This window comes from Acomys minous (genome assembly GCF_964271855.1).
Source record: "Acomys minous genome assembly, chromosome: 12".
Taxonomy (NCBI): Eukaryota; Metazoa; Chordata; class Mammalia; order Rodentia; family Muridae; genus Acomys; species Acomys minous.
Genome location: NC_140493.1, coordinates 91,538,584 through 91,556,655, shown reverse-complemented (window position 1 = coordinate 91,556,655; position 18,072 = coordinate 91,538,584). Strand labels below are relative to the sequence as shown.

Here is an 18,072-nt window from a genome sequence, read left to right as displayed (position 1 = left end):
AAAGAAAAGTTTAAGCTATGGTATTTGGAGCCCAGTTTAATTCCCATACGATATCTTGGGAAAGCTAAATAAAATTTTATTTATTTTACTTTGATGGTTTTTTTGTGGTGGTTTGGTTGGGGTTTTGTTACTTTGTTTTGTTCCCCACCCAGGGTCTCATAATAAAGTCCTGACTGGCCTTGAACTCAAGATCCTTCGCCTGAGTACTAAAATAACACGCCTGCCCACCGTACCTAGCTCACAACAGTTTTTCTTACTACTGTGACCCTTTCCCTACCACAGAGTAATTGAACGCCCCGCCCCCACCCACCCACCCACCACCACCACAGACAAAGCATTCATATGCACAGGGAACCATGGCAGTGACTCTGTGAGCTTCATTTTCCTCTCTCCCGGCGGAGACTCTGAGGTTTCTGCGGTACCATTGACAGTGGACCGGGACTGTTTCTCATATTAACATAATTGATCAGCAATCCAGTAGTTTCCCCCGGCGTCTTCTGGTGGGAAATGGATCTCTGCATCTTTAAGGCTGCGCGGGGCTGTCTGCTCTGGCGACGCAGGCAGGGCCGGCTCTGCCGCAGCGACTCATCCCGTCGTCGCTAAGGTCCAGTTAGGTGGAGGATGGGAAAAGAATGGAGCTGTCCCAGCTCCTCAATGAGATCAGGGCAAACTATGAACAGCTCCTCACCAGAAATCAGATAGAGACGGTGCTGTCAACACGGATCCAGGTAATGATTTCATTCAGCCAGGCACCTTCAGGATAAGGAGACAGTCCATGTCTCCCCGATTCCTGTCCCGGCCTCTCTGAGGTACAGTATTTCCTTTTCCACGCGCAGCGGCTACTGGGGAGGCAATGTAGGTGTTTCTGCACTGGGTCTGGGGTGCCAGACAGGGACAAAACCCCGTGGCCGTGCTGTTGAATGACCATCCAATAAATATTGATTGCTGAATTGGAACTGTATATGGATCATAAGGTGACCGTCATTACTAAAACATGGAGTCAACAAACAATAAAATGGTGCACTCCGACCTCTGTAGGTTTTTCAGGAAGGAAGTGTTCCCAACACTCTTCAAAGATATTATAGACTTAATTTATGGGAGCGATTTAAATAACATCTGTAGAATGAAAGCTTGAGAGTCAAGATGGTCTGGGAGGAGATAAAAAACAAGCGAAATATTCCTAGACCGCTTCTGTCATCTTTTCGTGCATTTAGTTTTCTCCTGGTTGCTATAAATAGAGTCATCTGAGTGTGTGACTGTGGCTCTCAGAACCACGTTCTGACAATCAAAGTCCCCCAAGCCGGGTAGTGAATGACTCTACACCTAAAAGTATCCATTTTTGCTCTGGGGCTGTGAGAACTGTTTACTTCTGACACTAAGCTCGTAAGATAATTAAAATAAAGAAATGAGGCTGAGCCAACTCAGGCCAAGGCTCAGTTTGACTTCCATACACTCCGTTTTAAAGTGACACTGCTCACCTTTAATAACTGAGGCCTCCAATCTAAATAAATTAAAAGCAAATACTTGGGAAACAAAGTTTCCGAAATTTAAGGTTTTTGGGGGGGTTTGGGGTTTTTTTCAGCTTGCCTCTTATACCACTGTTCAAATTGTATTCCCAGCACCTAGGCACAGCAAAGAGTTTACTTAAGAACAAGACCACAACAGGGAAAAAAAAAATGTTAGTTTAAAAAAAATGTTTTTTTTTAAACCACAGGACTTCATTCCATTAGCAACTTATTGCAATAGCACTATAAATTTTGCCTGTGAGTAACAGTTTCAGTTTTCAAAAAGAATGTTCCATTCCCTAGTTTAAACAAGGTCACCCAGCTGTCTGTTTAGCTGTAGAAGTTTGTTCAGCTTCCGCATGATACAGAAAACTATTAAGAGAGGACAACTTTTGAAAGTTATAAACCAAATGGCTACTTTATTTTACAAAGTAGAAATCTAAGTCCGGTTTATAAATACCAATGCTGAGCTGACTTTGAATTTAAAAAAAAAAAAAAAAAAAGCAAAACTCCACTATGTTCCGTTTGCAACGTTTTATAACATAAAAGATCCTGAGAGAAATGTTTTTCCCTAAATAATTCCCAAAGTCAGTTTATTGCCACAAAATATTGCAAAACCCTAGAACCACACAAATAAATAAGTAAAATCAAATAAGCAGACAGTTGCTTTAGCTAGCAATTATTGCATAGTAAGTAACCCCTCCCCAAAACTTAATGATGTATGATGGTCTACATTGTATCCTGTCTTGTGATTCTGTCCGGGGTGAAGAGGTTGCCGTGTGGGGACTCTGGTGCTACACGAGATGCTGGGTAGGATGCCATGACCTCAGCGCCCTGCGGTTGGCATACTCAAAGTGATGGCTGATGGGTTTGGGACCTGGCAGGGGATTGCCCGAGGGCTAGCTTGAGACACTTGAGCAGGCTTCCCTCTCCGTGTAGTCTCGGGTCTCTCTCTGCCTAGCCTCCCTACGTGACCTCTAACCAGGAAGCCAGATTTCGGCTAAAATGATGACCCAGGACTCCCGAAAGCAGAATGTGGAAGCTGGCGGGCTTGCTTTGGCTTTAGTCTAGAAGGGGCACAGCAGCTCCCGTACCACAGCCAACTGGTTACGGCGAAACTCAGGACAGCCTGATGCCACCTGAAGAATGATGAGCTTGGAGACGAGCGGTTCACTAGGGACCATCTTGGGACTCTAGCTGCTACACGGGGTACCTGCCACCTCGCCACTGGGGACTCAAAAGAGTGGTCCTCATAGCCGTATAGTGTTTTCAAAAGTCTTTACATTCTGTTTTGTAGTTGCTCCTGAAGATGTTACCAAGTTAACACTAAGAACGAGTGATCAGCTGATTTTTAAAAAAAAAAAAAAGGAAAATAAATCCCTCTAGCATCGCTGGGGGCATTGTTTGTGCATATGTGGGGGCACATGTTTGCATGTATATGGGTGAACTGTGTTAGGTTCACACGCATGTTGGTTCGAATGCTAACGGAGACCACGACTGATCTCAAGAATCATCCTCCACAGCTCTTCCACTTTGTTAGCTGAGGCAGGGTCTCTCAATCAAACCCAGAGCTCACTGATGAGATTCCCTATCCCACCTTCTCAGGCTGGAATTACAGGCAGGCTTCCACACCAAAGCCAGCATTTACGTGGGTTCTGGAGACCTGCGCTCCTGTCTGTTGCATGACAGGCAATTATTACTGAGCCAGCTCCCCAGCCCTTTTCTCTACTATCTCGCCCTAAACTTTATTCACAGACTCTTATTGACTCCAGCAAACAAAATTCACCATATAATCAAATTTACAAAATTAAAAGAACATAAAAAGTTGTCTTTTTTTTTTTACTTCAAATCAACTCAATACCTCCCTCGCTCTTGCTCTTAATGAGGTCGATGTTGATGATGCTGTAAGCAGGTGTTTTCTTTTCATTCCATCAGCATGAAAACATTTAGAGCAAAGCAAAAATACCCACTTCCCGCCCTGTGCTCACTAGACAGCCATCCTGCCACTAACGTCTTCCCCTAATTGTTTTTATAATAGGAGAACAGTTAAGAAATGATCATTAAGATGGACTTTTGGGGTGTTGGAGGATAACTCCGTATTCCTGTGAGAGGAGGAGGCCCTGATTCTGTAGGACCACATCTAACGGTGAAATGTGGTAGTGTGGCGCTTGTGATTCACCAGCGAGATCTGGAGACAATTTTTTTTTTCTGGAGACAATTTAGATCCCTGGCGCTCACTGCGCAGCTACTCCAGCCTCATCCGCCAGCCCAGGTCCCGGTGAGAGACCATGTCTCAAAAAAATTAAAAAGAAAAACAAAGCTCCCGAGGAACTACTCCTGAGGCTCACACTAACATATATACATAGACTATGCGTCCACACAAGCCTTCACCTACATGGACACACACATGTGCGTGCACACACACAAACACACACACACACACACACACACACACACACACAGAGGATCATTTTTACTCCCCTTTCATTTAAGAACACCGAAGCCAAGCCGGGCACTGTGGCGCACGCCTTTAATCCCAGCACTCAGGGAGGCAGAGGCGCGTGGGTCGCTGTGAGTCCAAGACAGCCAAGGCTACACGGAGAAACTCTGTCTGGAAAAACAAAAACAAAAGCAAACAAACAAAAAGAATATTGATTTCTACAATGACTTAATTGTTCAGTTTACTAGTATAATAATACGTTTTCGAGTGGCGTCTACTCTCGGTCCGTACATCCGGAGTTGACCCCTTGGGGATATCCAGACAGGGTCTCTCTGTGTAGCCTTGGCTGTCCTGGACTCACTTTGTAGACCAGGCTGGCCTCGAGCTCACATCGATCCACCTGCCTCTGCCTCCCAAGTGCTGGAATTAAAGGCATGTGCCACCACGCCCGGCTATAATCACTAAATTTCAATCAATCTTTTTTACTGATACATCCGGGAAAGTGAAAGAATCAGTGGTGACAATTTTGTCTCAAAAACTCTCTTCTCGTTAAAGCAGATCTGTTTTCCTGCATTTCATGGGCTGCCATAGTGAGAAGGAGCTTTTGAGATCATTTTCTAGCAGAGCAGACCGGGCCTGAAGAGTGTAGCTGGCTGGCTGCAGCATTGATTAGTAATGAACGCCAGAACGCACACTTGTAATCTAATAGAAAGTGATTTGATTCCTATACAATTGTTCTATGATTGCTTTTAAACAGCTCTTGTTCAAGAGTGCCCTTTGGGTTTTTTGTTTGTTTGTTTGTTTGTTTGTTTGTTTTTTAAAGATTTATTTATTTATTGTGTTCTGCCTGCAGGCCAGAAGTGATGGTTATGAGCCACCATGTGGTTGCTGGGAATTGAACTCACGACCTTTGGAAGAGCAGTCAGTGCTCTTAACCTCTGAGCCATCTCTCCGGCCCCAACCCTTTGGGTTTTTTGTTTGTTTGTTTGCTTGCTTGTTTTTTTTTGTTTTTTAGTTCTCTGTTGTTATTGTTGGCTTTCTTCCAGCTAGAGGAAGATATAACGAAGAGGATGGACAAGGATGAAGAAGCCCTGAAAGCAGCTCAGGCTGAGCTCAAAGAGGCCCGCCGCCAGTGCCACCACCTACAAGTGGAAATTGAGTCTCTCCACGCTGTGGTAAGGAAGGTCCCAAGGCAGCGGAGCCCCTGCCCAGTGCGGACAAGAGAGAGAGGGAAAGGAAGGTGCCATCACTTTATAGTGGAGGCCACTGAATGCTAGCCCGATCGATGCTTTCCCACCCAGTGACTGTAACCAGCTCATTCGAGATTCAGTTTCTGAAATCTAGAGAAAAATCCGTTATACTTGGTTGTGGCTCTGGGGCTTCTGGACTGTCGATACGAGAAAACAGATCGTGTGTTGTTGTCTGTAGTCTTCTAACAGCTGGCTTCTTGCATTGGTGCCGTTGAGATTCCTAGTGGAAAAATAGCTAAGCGCTTCCCTAGCAGGCCTTTTAAAATTACATTTATATCTTTGTTTGTTTATGTGAGTGCACCTGTGGAAGTCAGACAACGATTTTTGTGGGCCACTTTTCTCCTTCCACCCTGTAGGACCAAGGGCTTGAACTCAGGCCATTAGGCTTAGCAAAGCTATTGGCCCCTAGCATACCCTTTATAAGCAGCTGGTTTTGGCTGGGTGTGGTGGCCCACGCCTTTAATCCCAGAACTTGGGAGGCAGAGGCAGGTGGATGGCAAGGTCCAGGCCAGCCTGGCCCACAAAGTGAGTCTAGGACAGCCATGACTACACAAAACCCAGTCTCCGAAGGGGGGAAGAAAACACACAAATAAGCAGCTGATTTCACCTTTGAAATTCACTATGTTTTTTCACTAAATTCACTATTTAAATTCACTAAATTCAGTATTTAAAAATAAATAAATAACAGTAAGTCTATCACATTTCTTGCCAAAGGAATAATTACAATATTATTTTTGAAATACAGAAAGCTAAACCAGGCATGGTGGCACATGCCTGTAATCCCAGCACTTGGGAGGCAGGGGCAGGTGGATTGATGTGAGTTTGAGGCCAGCCTGGTCTACAAAGTGAGTCCAGGACAGCCAGAGCTGTTATACAGAGAAACCCTGTCTCAAAAAAAAAAAAACAAAAACAAAAACAAAAAAGAAAGAAAGAAATACAGAAAGCTATCTAGTTAAGTATAGGTTTTTAAAAAACATCCAGTAATAGCCAGGCGGTGGTGGCACACACCTTTAATCCCAGCACTGGGGAGGCAGAGGCAGGAGGATCACTGTGAGTTCGAGGCCAGCCTGGTCTACAAAGCGAGTCCAGGACAGCCAAGGCTACACAGAGAGACCCTGTCTCGAAAAACAAAAACAAAACAAATAAAAATATCCAGTACTGAAGATTGAACGTAGGGCCTTGCGCTTGCTAACCAAATGCTTTACCATGAAGCCACATCCTTAGCTCCTGTTCCAAGTTCCTCTCACAAAGATGCTCAAGTGGGCCTTGAACTGGTGATCCTCCTGCCTCTATTTCCTGAGTCGTTGGGATTACAGGTAATAAGTGTCATCACGCTCAACCACTAAATATAATTTTCTTTAGAGAAGAGAGGCGGGGTGGGGAAGAGGAGGAAGGCGGGTGCGGTCATTTATGCCTATAATCCTAGCATTTGAGAGACTGACAAAGGAAGGTTATTGCAAAAAGTGGGCGGCAGAGGTTGGAGGTGAACGGCAGAGCTGCACAGAGGGATGAAAGCACACCATGCAACAGATCCACTTAAGAGATTTAATAGGGAGATACAGGAACCGTCTCCGGAAACATACGGGGGGAGAGAGAGAGAGAGAGAGAGAGAGAGAGAGAGAGAGAGAGAGAAGGATAAAGAGATAGATTAAAAAGTAATAAAAAGTAGAGAGGAGCTAGAAAGATTAAAAAAAAAAAAGCAGAGAGAGAGAGAGAGCGAGCCACGCAAAGGGTGTCTTTTATATGGCCCAGCACAGGGCCATGCCCCCATGGCAGGTAAACAGTGACATCACAGGTAGACAGACTAAAACAAAATCCTAACAGTTACGGTTAGTTCAAGGTCAGCCTGAACTGTAGAATGAACTAGGTAGGCAGGGTTCCCCACAGCAGTAATTCCAAGGGCTGCCTGCCTCAGCTACAGCATGAGACTCTGTCTCAAACAGCTAAGAAGGGGCCCGCAAGATGGCTCAACAGGTTAAGGTGTTTGCCACAAGTCCTGACAGCGGTCCTCTGGCTTCCACACTTGTGCTGTGGCATATGAGTGTTCACATAGACATACACAAATAAATAAATGTAAAAAAAAAAAACTCAGATAGCAAAAAGAAAAAGACCTACTTGAATGGCTGAAACACAATTTAAAAAAAAAAAAGTGGGGCTACAGGTGTGACTCAGTGCCTATCCTGTTTAAGGCCCTGGCTTTGATTGCTGATGCCATTAAAAAAAAAAAATTTTTTTAAAGCAGTAAAATAGAATGGGTAGAAACATTGGAAATGAGACTTCCGTAGCTCATTTTGTGTCGCTAGTTCACTGCTGACGCTGTCTGTCCACAGGAAAGGGGCCTTGAAAACTCCCTGCAGGCCAGTGAGCAGCATTACCAGACGCAGCTGCAGGATCTGGAGTCCGTGGTTGACAGACTAGAGAAAGAGCTGCAGGAAGTGAGGTGTGGCATCGAGAGACAGCTTCAGGAGCACGAGGCGCTTCTCAACACGAAGATGAGGCTGGAGCAGGAAATAGCCACGTACCGCCGCCTGCTAGAACAGGAAGAGATCAGGTACCTAAACCCACAGGCGCTAATGGCACGGCGCGGCGTGGGGTCCGATGCACAGAGCCACTGTGGATGCTGCCAGCAAGCAATCAAATACAGAATAAAGCCCACCACCACGAACCACCACCACCACAGCCTGGTCACTGAGCTTCTAGAGTAAAGCAGGATTAGCACGTCCTCCAGAGAGCACTCAGAACTGTATCCAGCCTGCTAAGAGCAGCACATTATAACACCTAGAGGTGGCTATCAAAATTCTTGGTCTCTAAAGGGGATTTTCTTAGCCTACCCACTTTCTTCGCCGTTTCTCTCTTTTAGGACTAGTCTTTGCCTTTTATAGATCACCTCCGAGGAAGGTTGGAGACTTGCATGTTATTACCACAACCTGACCTTAAGGCCCCTCCCCCATGCCACAGTAAACAATGAAAGAATAATACTATAGATGAAGCATGGGGCTCAGCTAGTAGAGGGCTTGCGCGGCATGCGTGACACCCTAAATTTGTTCCCAGCATCACACAATCCAGGCATGCATGCCTGTAATCCCAGCATTTGGGAGGTGGAGGCAGGAAGATAGGAGTTCAATGTTGTCCTTGGCTCCATAGCAGGTTGGAGGCTAACCTGGGCTACAAGAGAATTTGTCTCATTAAAGAAAGAAAGAAAGAAAGAAAGAAAGAAAGAAAGAAAGAAAGAAAGAAAGAAAGAAAGAAAGATAATAATGTGACCCTATTACACAAGCCTGGAAAGCAATACTGTTCTGAGTCACATTTTAAAGGCTTCAGGTAATGCTGAGAAGGAAAGGTGCTAGTGGGGGAATTCTTATTTATTCAATATTATATTTTACAACCATTTATAAGGTCTTAGACCTTTGAACGTGGTATCTCCTCCAAGCCTCTATATTCCCATAAAAAAAATGAATCTTTGTTCGTGCTTGTTTCAGAGTTCTGAGTCTTCTGCAAAACCAGATGGAATACGTTTAGCATACGTTAAGCCTTGGCATTTCCTAAATCCTTAACAATCATAAGTTGAATTCCAAATATACCACTTACTAGCTGAGCCGCCTTGAACAAGTTACTTAGCCTCTCTGTGCTTCAGTTCTTCTCATCAACAAGATGGGGACAATCTTGTCTGCATGACACTATTACTGTGAGGATTGAGTGAGTTGACATTTGTGAAGTGCTTGAAGCAGTACCTAGCCCACAGTGCTATGCAGAAAACACCCAGTCGTCAATACGATGTGCACGTGATGCATTATTAAATGATGGTTGTAAATGTTAACTTACAATCATTCAAGACATTGGCAAATTGGCTTTTAATATTTTTATAGTTTTCTAAATTTGTTCTATTATATTTAAGATATAAATACAGGAAAATACAAATAAACAATTTTTTTAAGTATTATACATTGTGTTCCTATGACTTTTGAAGTCCTGCCCATTGTCATGCCTCTCCTAGTCTCTCAAGAGTAAGAAGTAACATATTTTTGAAGTTGTTTTATTCCCTGGGCATCAAAACTCCACCCCACTTCCCCTAACACCTGTACATCCCTACCCCACTCCCCCTGACACCTGCACATCCCCACCCCACTCTCCCTGACACCTGTACATCCCTACCCCACTCCCCCTGACATCTGTACATCCCCACCCCACTCCCCCTGACACCTGTACATCCCTACCCCACTCCCCCTGACACCTGTACACCCCCCCCACTCCCCCTGACACCTGTACATCCCTACCCCACTCCTCCTGACACCTGTACATCCCCATCCCACTCCCCCTGACACCTGTACATCCCCACCCCACTCCCTCTGACACCTGTACATCCCCACCCCACTCCCCCTGACACCTGTACATCCCTACCCCACTCCCCCTGACACCTGTACATCCCTACCCCACTCCCCCTGACACCTGTACATCCCCCCCCACTCCCCCTGACACCTGTACATCCCTACCCCACTCCTCCTGACACCTGTACATCCCTACCCCACTCCTCCTGACACCTGTACATCCCCATCCCACTCCCCCTGACACCTGTACATCCCCACCCCACTCCCCCTGACACCTGTACATCCCCACCCCACTCCCCCTGACACCTGTACATCCCCATCCCACTCCCCCTGACACCTGTACATCCCTACCCCACTCCCCCTGACACCTGTACATCCCTACCCCACTCCCCCTGACACCTGTACATCCCCCCCCACTCCCCCTGACACCTGTACATCCCTACCCCACTCCTCCTGACACCTGTACATCCCCATCCCACTCCCCCTGACACCTGTACATCCCTACCCCACTCCCCCTGACACCTGTACATCCCCATCCCACTCCCCCTGACACCTGTACATCCCTACCCCACTCCCCCTGACACCTGTACATCCTTACCCCACTCCCCCTGACACCTGTACATCCCTACCCCACTCCCCCTGACACCTGTACATCCCCACCCCAAGCTGGCTCGGAATTTCATATTTACTAGTCTCATCCAGCTCTTTTGGTAGTATAGATGTGCCTCTATACAATGTAGAAAATTGGTCTGTCTATTATTTTAACCCTTAAAAAACTAGCTCCTAGTTTCCCTCTACTCTTCCTTGTGCCTGGGAGACTCACTGACAAAGATGCTGCACAGCCTGGCTCATGACTGTGAACGCTGACTAGCCCCCTGTGTGAACATAACAACTTACCTGTTCTCTTGTCTGTTTCCTTTTTTTGTTTTGTTTTGTTTTGTTCTGGTTTTGGTTTTGGTTTTGGTTTTGGTTTCGCTAGTGCAGTGTTGTTTCTATGACTCTTTCCATTTCAGATATTACGGTTGTATCCAAGGAGAGAAAAAAGAAGAGAAACCTACCAGGAGCAAAGTTGGCTTTCTTCTCCCCTCGGGTGAGTTTCTGACACACCAGGCTAATCTGAAGATAGACATGCTATTTGTGAAGATTATACAGAACGTTCTCCACAGCAGCAAAGGGAGAGATGTTCAGTTCTTCCGTGTTGGGACCCCACACACACTGAAATGTACTTTATTTTTCCTTTTTCTTTTTCAACATTGTAATGTAATGTAACCTTTTCGCAGCCATCATAAATGAAATATCTTTTTCAACAAAAGTCTCACAAAAGTACGAAGATGAGACTGTGGGGACAGAGACCGAGCAGGCAGCAGGAGACGGAAACACGGTGAAGGAGAGTGCGGAGGCTCACGGCACCGTGCAGTAAGTAAAACAGCTCAGACTATGAGACAATACTAAATGTGATGAAATTCACTTCAACTGAGCAATCTTAGCAGTATTTTTCAAATATTTCAAATACCTTTAGTATAGTGTGATTTTTTTATAGTGTGATTTTTTTTTCAGGCAAAAATGAATATACACACATAACAACACATATAAGAGTGTGTAGGTGGCCAGGCGTGGTGGCGCATACCTTTAATCCCAGCACTTGAGAGCAGAGGCAGATGGATCTCTTTGAGTTCAAGGCCAGCCTGGTCTACAAAGGGAATCCAGGACAGCCAAAGCTACACAGAGAAACCCTGTCTCAAAAAACAAAACAAAAGAGTGTGTAGGTAGATAATTTACTTTTTTCCCCCCTAAAACTAAAATGAGAACTTAAGAATTATGTAGAGGGCTGGAGAGATGGCTTGGAGGTTAAGAGCACTGGTTGGTCTTCCAGGGGTCCTGAGTTCAAGTCTCAGCACCCACATGGTGGCTCACAGCCATCTAGAATGAGATTTGGTGCCCCCTTCTGGCCTGCAGGCATATATGCAGGCAGAATATTATATAATAGCAAATAAACAAATCTTTGGGGCCTGCCGTGGTGGTGGCGCACACCTTTTATCCCAGCACTTGGGAGGCAGAGGCAGGCAGATCGCTGTGAGTTCAAGGCCAGCCTGGTCTACAAGGAGAGTCCAGGACAGCCACGGCTAACACAGAGAAGCCCTGTCTCGGAAAAAAACAAAAACAACAAAAATTGCAACAACAGCAACAAAAAAAGTCCATCAACACAGGAGGAAGAGGCAGGCAGATCTCTGCAATTTGAGGCCAGTCTGGTCTACATAATGAGTTCTAAGACAGCCAGGGCTACATAGTGAGACCCTGTCTCAATATATATATATATATATATATATATATATATATATATATATATATATATATATAGAATAGTGTAGAAATATCACAGAATTCTATATTAGAGATTATATTCTTATGGCTGTTATACTTGTACGTGTTGGTTAGAAATTCCACAACCTGGGGGTGGAGAGATGGCCCAAAAGCAAAGAGCACATGGTAGTTCGTAACCATTCACTGTCCCAGTTCCAGGGAATCCGATGCCTTATTTTGCCCCTGTGGACACCAAGTATGCAAGTAGTACACATACATACATGTAGACAAAACACACATGAAACCAAAAAAAATGTAAATTGTTAAAATCACAAAAACCTATATGTTATACACCTTTCTTTTTCATTAATGTGAACTATACATTGTGTCTATTTCTTCTTCTACAAACGGTTTATTTTCTCATTTCAGGACAGAGAAAGTGGATGAAGTTATAAAAGAATGGGAAGGCTCATTCTTTAAAGATAACCCTCGACTGAGGAAAAAGTCTGTCTCTCTCCGGTTTGATCTGCACTTAGCAGCCACTGAGGAGGGGTGTTTACAGAGAGGACGGGATAACCTCCCAGACATTGAAGTCAGGCTTATCATGCGAAGGTCATGCAGTATTCCCTCCATCAAACCCCCACCAGGAACCAACTAACCCAGAGATCGATCGTATTTATCAGGGACACCAGGATGGACCTAAGTGGGCCGTGCAGACGCTCGGTCCCGAAATGTAAGCTCTTCCGTATATATGGGTAATGTTAAGATGCTGTGGGCTGCGGCTCTCTTCAGAGAACACATACAGTAAGCGTATAAGTTGCTAGGACTCCAAAGATGAGCGTATCTTTTTTTTTTTTTTTTGAGAGAGAGAGAGGAGATGCCTAAAAATAAATCAGAAGTCCAGTGCAATTTCTGTTTTATTTATCCTCCAAATAGTCTTTATCCTGGTAAGCTTTATCAGAGGTTCTAGGTATTAAGGGTGGCTTGGTTAAGTCTGTCCCTCAAAGGCTGAACATCCTAAGGACAGTAGAATCGTTTGCTTGGCTACTGAAGAGTTACCATGAGTTACTTTGGGTTCTAGGACCAGCTGAACCTAAAATGTGTGTTCTGCTTCTAAAACAGGCAGCAGTCAGGAACCAATGTTTCAGGAGGGGACTCGACATTCACTTAGGACTTTTCCTTTTGAGACAATCATTGGAACCCTGGGAATTAAGCAGCTGTTCGGTCCATGAGCAATTCTGAATAAAGTATGCAGCACACCGCAAGGCTATTTTGACGATTTATAAAATTAAGTTACTCTGTTTCCTAACTGTTTTTAGAATCAGGATCTGGTTTGCAGGAGAGCCAGTTTGTTGAAAGAGCTATAAAGATTGTATCCTTACACACACACACACACACACACACACACACACACACACACTGTACAAACAAACTGAAAGAGTGGTTACTCTAGTTACAGGACAGTTACCCAACTACCATCATCTGCTCTCCTATGTGTAAAATGAAGTGTGAACAGCATTTGCTATGAGCCTTAGAGGAGATAGTCTATGAACTAGGAGGATAGTGTTGCAGTCATTTCTGTGAACTAACAGCATAGTGTTGCCGTCTGAGCTAAGAGTATCTGCAGAACTTGTTTTTAAACTGTTCAAACTGTAATAAATATAGACGTAAAATATATTTCTGATTAAGCAAAGAATTGTTGCAAAGGTTTTTTTTTTTAACAACCTAATTTGTTTAATGCAGGTATGATTACTTTGAGACCTTAAATAATAAATACTTGTTTTAAGACATTAGGCATTTATAGGCTTTTTCTTTTTCCTAAACAACAACAACAACAAATACAGACCATTCACCACTGTTGTGTTTCCAGCTGAAGTATCATCAAAGGGCTACAGCTATACTAGCAATCAAAATATATATAGACTAGTAAACATGTTTAACCACAAGGAATTTACGTTAATTAACTTTTAATAGAATACAGGGATTTAACATTCACCTTTTTCTTTTCATACTTCAGGTTCCTCTTAGCTTGACTCACAATAGTAAAAAGGAATGACGTTGTTTGTCAAGGATACAAGAGCATGTTTACTGCTTATTCTTGTATAAGCATCTGACCTAAAATTGCACCCTGTACATAAAATGTTTCTTTTGGGCTGGGGGCATAGCAGGGAGGCAGAGCTTCACCTAGCACACAGGAGGCACTGGGTCTGGACCTCAGGTTAAAAAAAGGGGGGGGGGGAGTTTCATTCATCATTAAATGCTGCAACTTTATTAAGGCTCTGACGTGCAATCGTGTAAGCTGTTGTATTGGTTACTGTACTCTGCAGCAATGATCATGGTAAAGTGATACATTTAGTGCAATCTACTGCAGTGTTAGTACCGGGCATTGCGAATTACCAGCTTGCTAGAGACATTCCATTACGTAGCTATCATGTGTAAAATATATGGTACTTGAATTTGTGAGTTTTGTTTGCTTTGAGGCATTTTAAAATCAGAATGAGTTTACCAAAGTAAATGATACCACCATAATAAAAAAAAGAAAAGAAAAAGGAATCATGAACGCTAAGGCTGCCTTGTCTTTGAGCTCTTATTTCCAAGGTGTCTGCGCATGGTTAAGCCAAACAAAGCTAGCTAACTTGAGTAAGAAAAAATACTACAGTCCCCGTACATGGTGGATTTAATTTGGTTCCCAAGATAAATTAAGGATGGCATGCTGGTGCTTTTATTTTTAAAATCCAGCTGTGTGCTGACAGTGTACACCTGTAATCCCAGACCTTGGAAGGCAGAGGAAGATTTTTTTGCATTCCAGGCCAGTCTGAACTATGTAGTAAGATCCTACACACACATACCGCCACCACCACCACAGCCATAATCGTCATCATCATCATCATTGCCATAACTGTAAAATTCTATGTATTTCTGAAAAAAAAATATATTATTTGCAAAGTGGTTCCAGGGCTCCAGGCAATGAAGTCAGGTGGTCATTTGTAATCTTCACAGAAAATTTAAAAACTAATATTACCCTCTCTTAGAGAGGAATAGAAATGATTTTCCCCCATCTCCTGGAAATACTTCAAATGCATGTGATCATGACAAAATAGAAAAAAATAACAAGTAATTCCAATTACTAACAACTGTAGGATCCTAGCCCTGCACTGCCAGTAATTAACCACGGGAAAGGAAGGAGCCCTCTGTGTCTCCTAGGCCTCAGGCTCGTACCTGAAGACAAAGAGAAGGCAACGCTTGCTTCTAATTGCAGCCTCCCCTGCCCTAAATTGCTTAAAAATGCACAAGGAAATATCTGGCAAGGCACTACTCAAATGTACAATTAATTCCCCTTAAATGGAAACTGTCTCTGGAAGTAAAGATTTGTGAGGAAAACTAGGGCAGACAATGATTAAGCAATAGGTCAAAGTACAATAGTGATTTCAAATTATATTTCAGAAAAAAAAATTTATTCCTTCCCGGCAAATTACCCAACTTGTACTGTTCTGTCATAGAGTCTTTGAAGTACAAGTGATGTCTAAAGAAACTATCTTTATACTAAAGTTCAAAATAAGTCATTTATTTTAAGAATACGGTGGTTTTTTATCTCTTGTGTGTATGTTATTTATTGCAGTTATTTCTTCTGTCTGCGTGTGCACTGCATGGAGCACGTGGAAATCAGAGGACAACCTGTGGGACTTGGTTTTGTCCTCCTGCCACGTGGGTCCTGAGGACTAAACTCACACCAAGCTATAAAGCAGGCACCTTTACCGGCTGAGCCTTCCTGACGGAGCCCTTTATATATGTTTGAAACCCCAAGAAATAGAGGGAGAACCAAAAGAGGATGATGAGACCAGCATCCATTAATTTCCCAGATAATAAGCTTCTAAGTGTATCACCCCACTGTTCTAGACATCAAATATCCCCACCCTAGACAGAGAACTACAGGCACCCAAGGAGGTGCTGAGAGCAGGAGAAAGAAAGTGTTCCCCAGAAATGAACCCCCACTTGGCTATTCAGTACCAAACGGTCGGCTCTGAAACCATATACATAGGTAACATGAAATGGACTGAACAGGTGGTATTCATACAGTGATGCAATGCACATTATGAGAGAGAGAGAGAGAGAGAGAGAGAGAGAGAGGACACACACAGAGAAAATGAGGCCATCAATTTGAGAGGAAGAGGAACATAGAAGGAGCTGGAAGGAAGAAATGGCAAGGAGAGAATAATGTAATTATATTTTCATTTCAAAATTTAATTTTAGGGGACTAGAGAGACGCCTCAGAGGTTAAGGGCACTGTCTGTCCGTTCTTCCAAAGGTCCTGAGTTCAATTCCCAGCAACCACATGGTGGCTCACAACCATCTATAATGAGATCTGGTGCCCTCTTCTGTCATGCAGGCACACACGTGGGCAGAATATTATAAAAGTAATAAATAAATAAATAAATATTTTTAAAGTAAATTTTAAAAGATACCAAATGTCTCCATTATAAAAATGTTACCATTCCAAAAGGAGACCAAAAAGAAGAAATGAAAGAAATATCTACAGATATAACATATAAGCTATAGAAAGGAGAAAAAAAAAAACGCACAGGCCAGGAACAGTGAAAGGACTGCAGATGTAGCTTATATACTCACCACGTTCACAACCCTGAATTCAACTCAATGCCCAGCACCACACAGAAGTAAACAAGAAAAACTGCCTACGCCAGTGTTCCACTTAGAACCCACCGCCCCCCCTCCCCCGCCCCTTTAAAATTTTTTTTTCCAAGACAGAGTTTCTCTGTGTGGCCTTGGCTGTCCTGGACTCACTTTGTAGACCAGGCTGGCTTCGAACTCACAGAGATCAGCCTGCCTCTGCCTCCCGAATGCTGGGATTAAAGGCGTGCGCCACCACCGCCCGGCTTCATTCCCTCTTTTTTTTTTTTTTTAATTTATTTATTATGTATACAAATCTCATTATAGATGGTTGTGAGCCACCATGTGGTTGCTGGGAATTGAACTCATGACCTTTGGAAGAGCAGTCAGTGCTCTTAACCTCTGAGCCATCTCTCCAGCCCCATTCCCTCTTTTTTAAAACCACTTTTGTGCAAATCCTTTCCCACCACAGCATGCCTGACACTGTTTATCTTCTGAGGACTGCCTAGCTGGGGATGTCACATTGCAACGCAGGCAGGGGCGCGCGCGCACGCACACGCACACGCACACGCACACGCACACGCACACGCACACGCACACGCACACGCACACGCACACGCACACGCACACGCACACACACCGCAGCACTGTGATCCGCTGCCCACCTTTCTACAGCTCCTTCATCCCCACAGCTGCTCAGGCAGGGAAGTATCAAGGCTGGAGTTGCTGGACAGCCTGGGAAGGCACTGGACCCCTGCTGTAACCCTGCGGACCCTACACCAACCTTCTCTATGCTTTTCATGCTAAAAACCAACTTCAGATACACTCCTTTGCGCTACCCATTCGTCTGGGGGGAAAAAAAACCCTCTCCTTTAGTCTTTCCTTTCAAATACTAAAAGCTTTTTCATTTCGTTAATTTCTACTCGTGAGTATGAAAATATTGGGAGGCTGAGACAGGTGGATCGCTGTGAGTTTGAGGCCAGCCTGTTCTACAAAGCGAGTCCAGGACTGCCAAGGCTACACAGAGAGACCTTGTCTCGAAAAACCAAAAAAGAAAAAAGAAAGAAAGAAAAGAAAAAATTGGGAAGTGGAAGAACTGGACAGTATTTTTAGTATTATCCTAGCTCGGAAGACTAGTCACAAGTAGGATAAGGACCAACGGGTAGCCCCAGTATTCTGCCAGTTTCTCTAGATTGTCCTTAGTTAATCACAGGTCATCTGTTTTGTTTTGTTTTGTTTTGTTTTGTTTCCCCACCACCGGGACACACAACAGCCAGGTATTCTTTATTTCACATGGTCCACCACAGTACTTGTAAAAACGAGTTCCGTTATAGTCCAGAAAGGTGACCTCACGTACATTTACTGAACAGCTAACTACGAGCCTAGCCCTTAGAAAGCATTGGTAATTACGAAATTGTCCGGCCCAGATGTCTGAGCCTTTGTTTTCAAGACTTTTCCAAGACTGCAGATGGCTCAATCCCATAGAGAGAGAGTACCAGACACAACCACAAAGAGCCAAAGCAAGGATTGGCCTGGTCAAGTTTCAGGAGACCATCACAAAGAAACATTTGAGCTGGCTATTGGAAGACAAACGAATAGCTGAATTGGCCCCTCCTGGGAAGGAA

General features: G+C 44.0%; 1 protein-coding gene across 3 annotated transcripts; it reads left to right on the top strand.

Moving 5' to 3' along the window:
• The first annotated feature begins 375 nt into the window (after positions 1 to 375).
• On the top strand, positions 376 to 16,705 carry KRT222 (keratin 222). Of its 3 annotated transcripts, XR_014773369.1 has the most exons (7): positions 376 to 728; positions 4,992 to 5,120; positions 7,526 to 7,746; positions 10,534 to 10,610; positions 10,801 to 10,936; positions 12,251 to 12,554; positions 15,441 to 16,705. XR_014773369.1 is itself a non-coding variant. In XM_084751349.1 (6 exons), exons 1-6 carry the CDS (start codon positions 633 to 635, stop codon positions 12,477 to 12,479), a joined length of 888 nt encoding a protein of 295 aa, XP_084607475.1. In that variant the 5' UTR covers positions 376 to 632; the 3' UTR covers positions 12,480 to 13,611. The 3 variants fall into 3 exon arrangements, 2 of the variants coding, with proteins under 2 accessions (XP_084607475.1, XP_084607476.1); XM_084751349.1 differs by lacking the exon at positions 15,441 to 16,705 and having other exon boundaries at positions 12,251 to 13,611; XM_084751350.1 differs by lacking the exon at positions 15,441 to 16,705 and having other exon boundaries at positions 669 to 809; positions 12,251 to 13,611.
• The last annotated feature ends 1,367 nt before the right edge of the window (positions 16,706 to 18,072 follow it).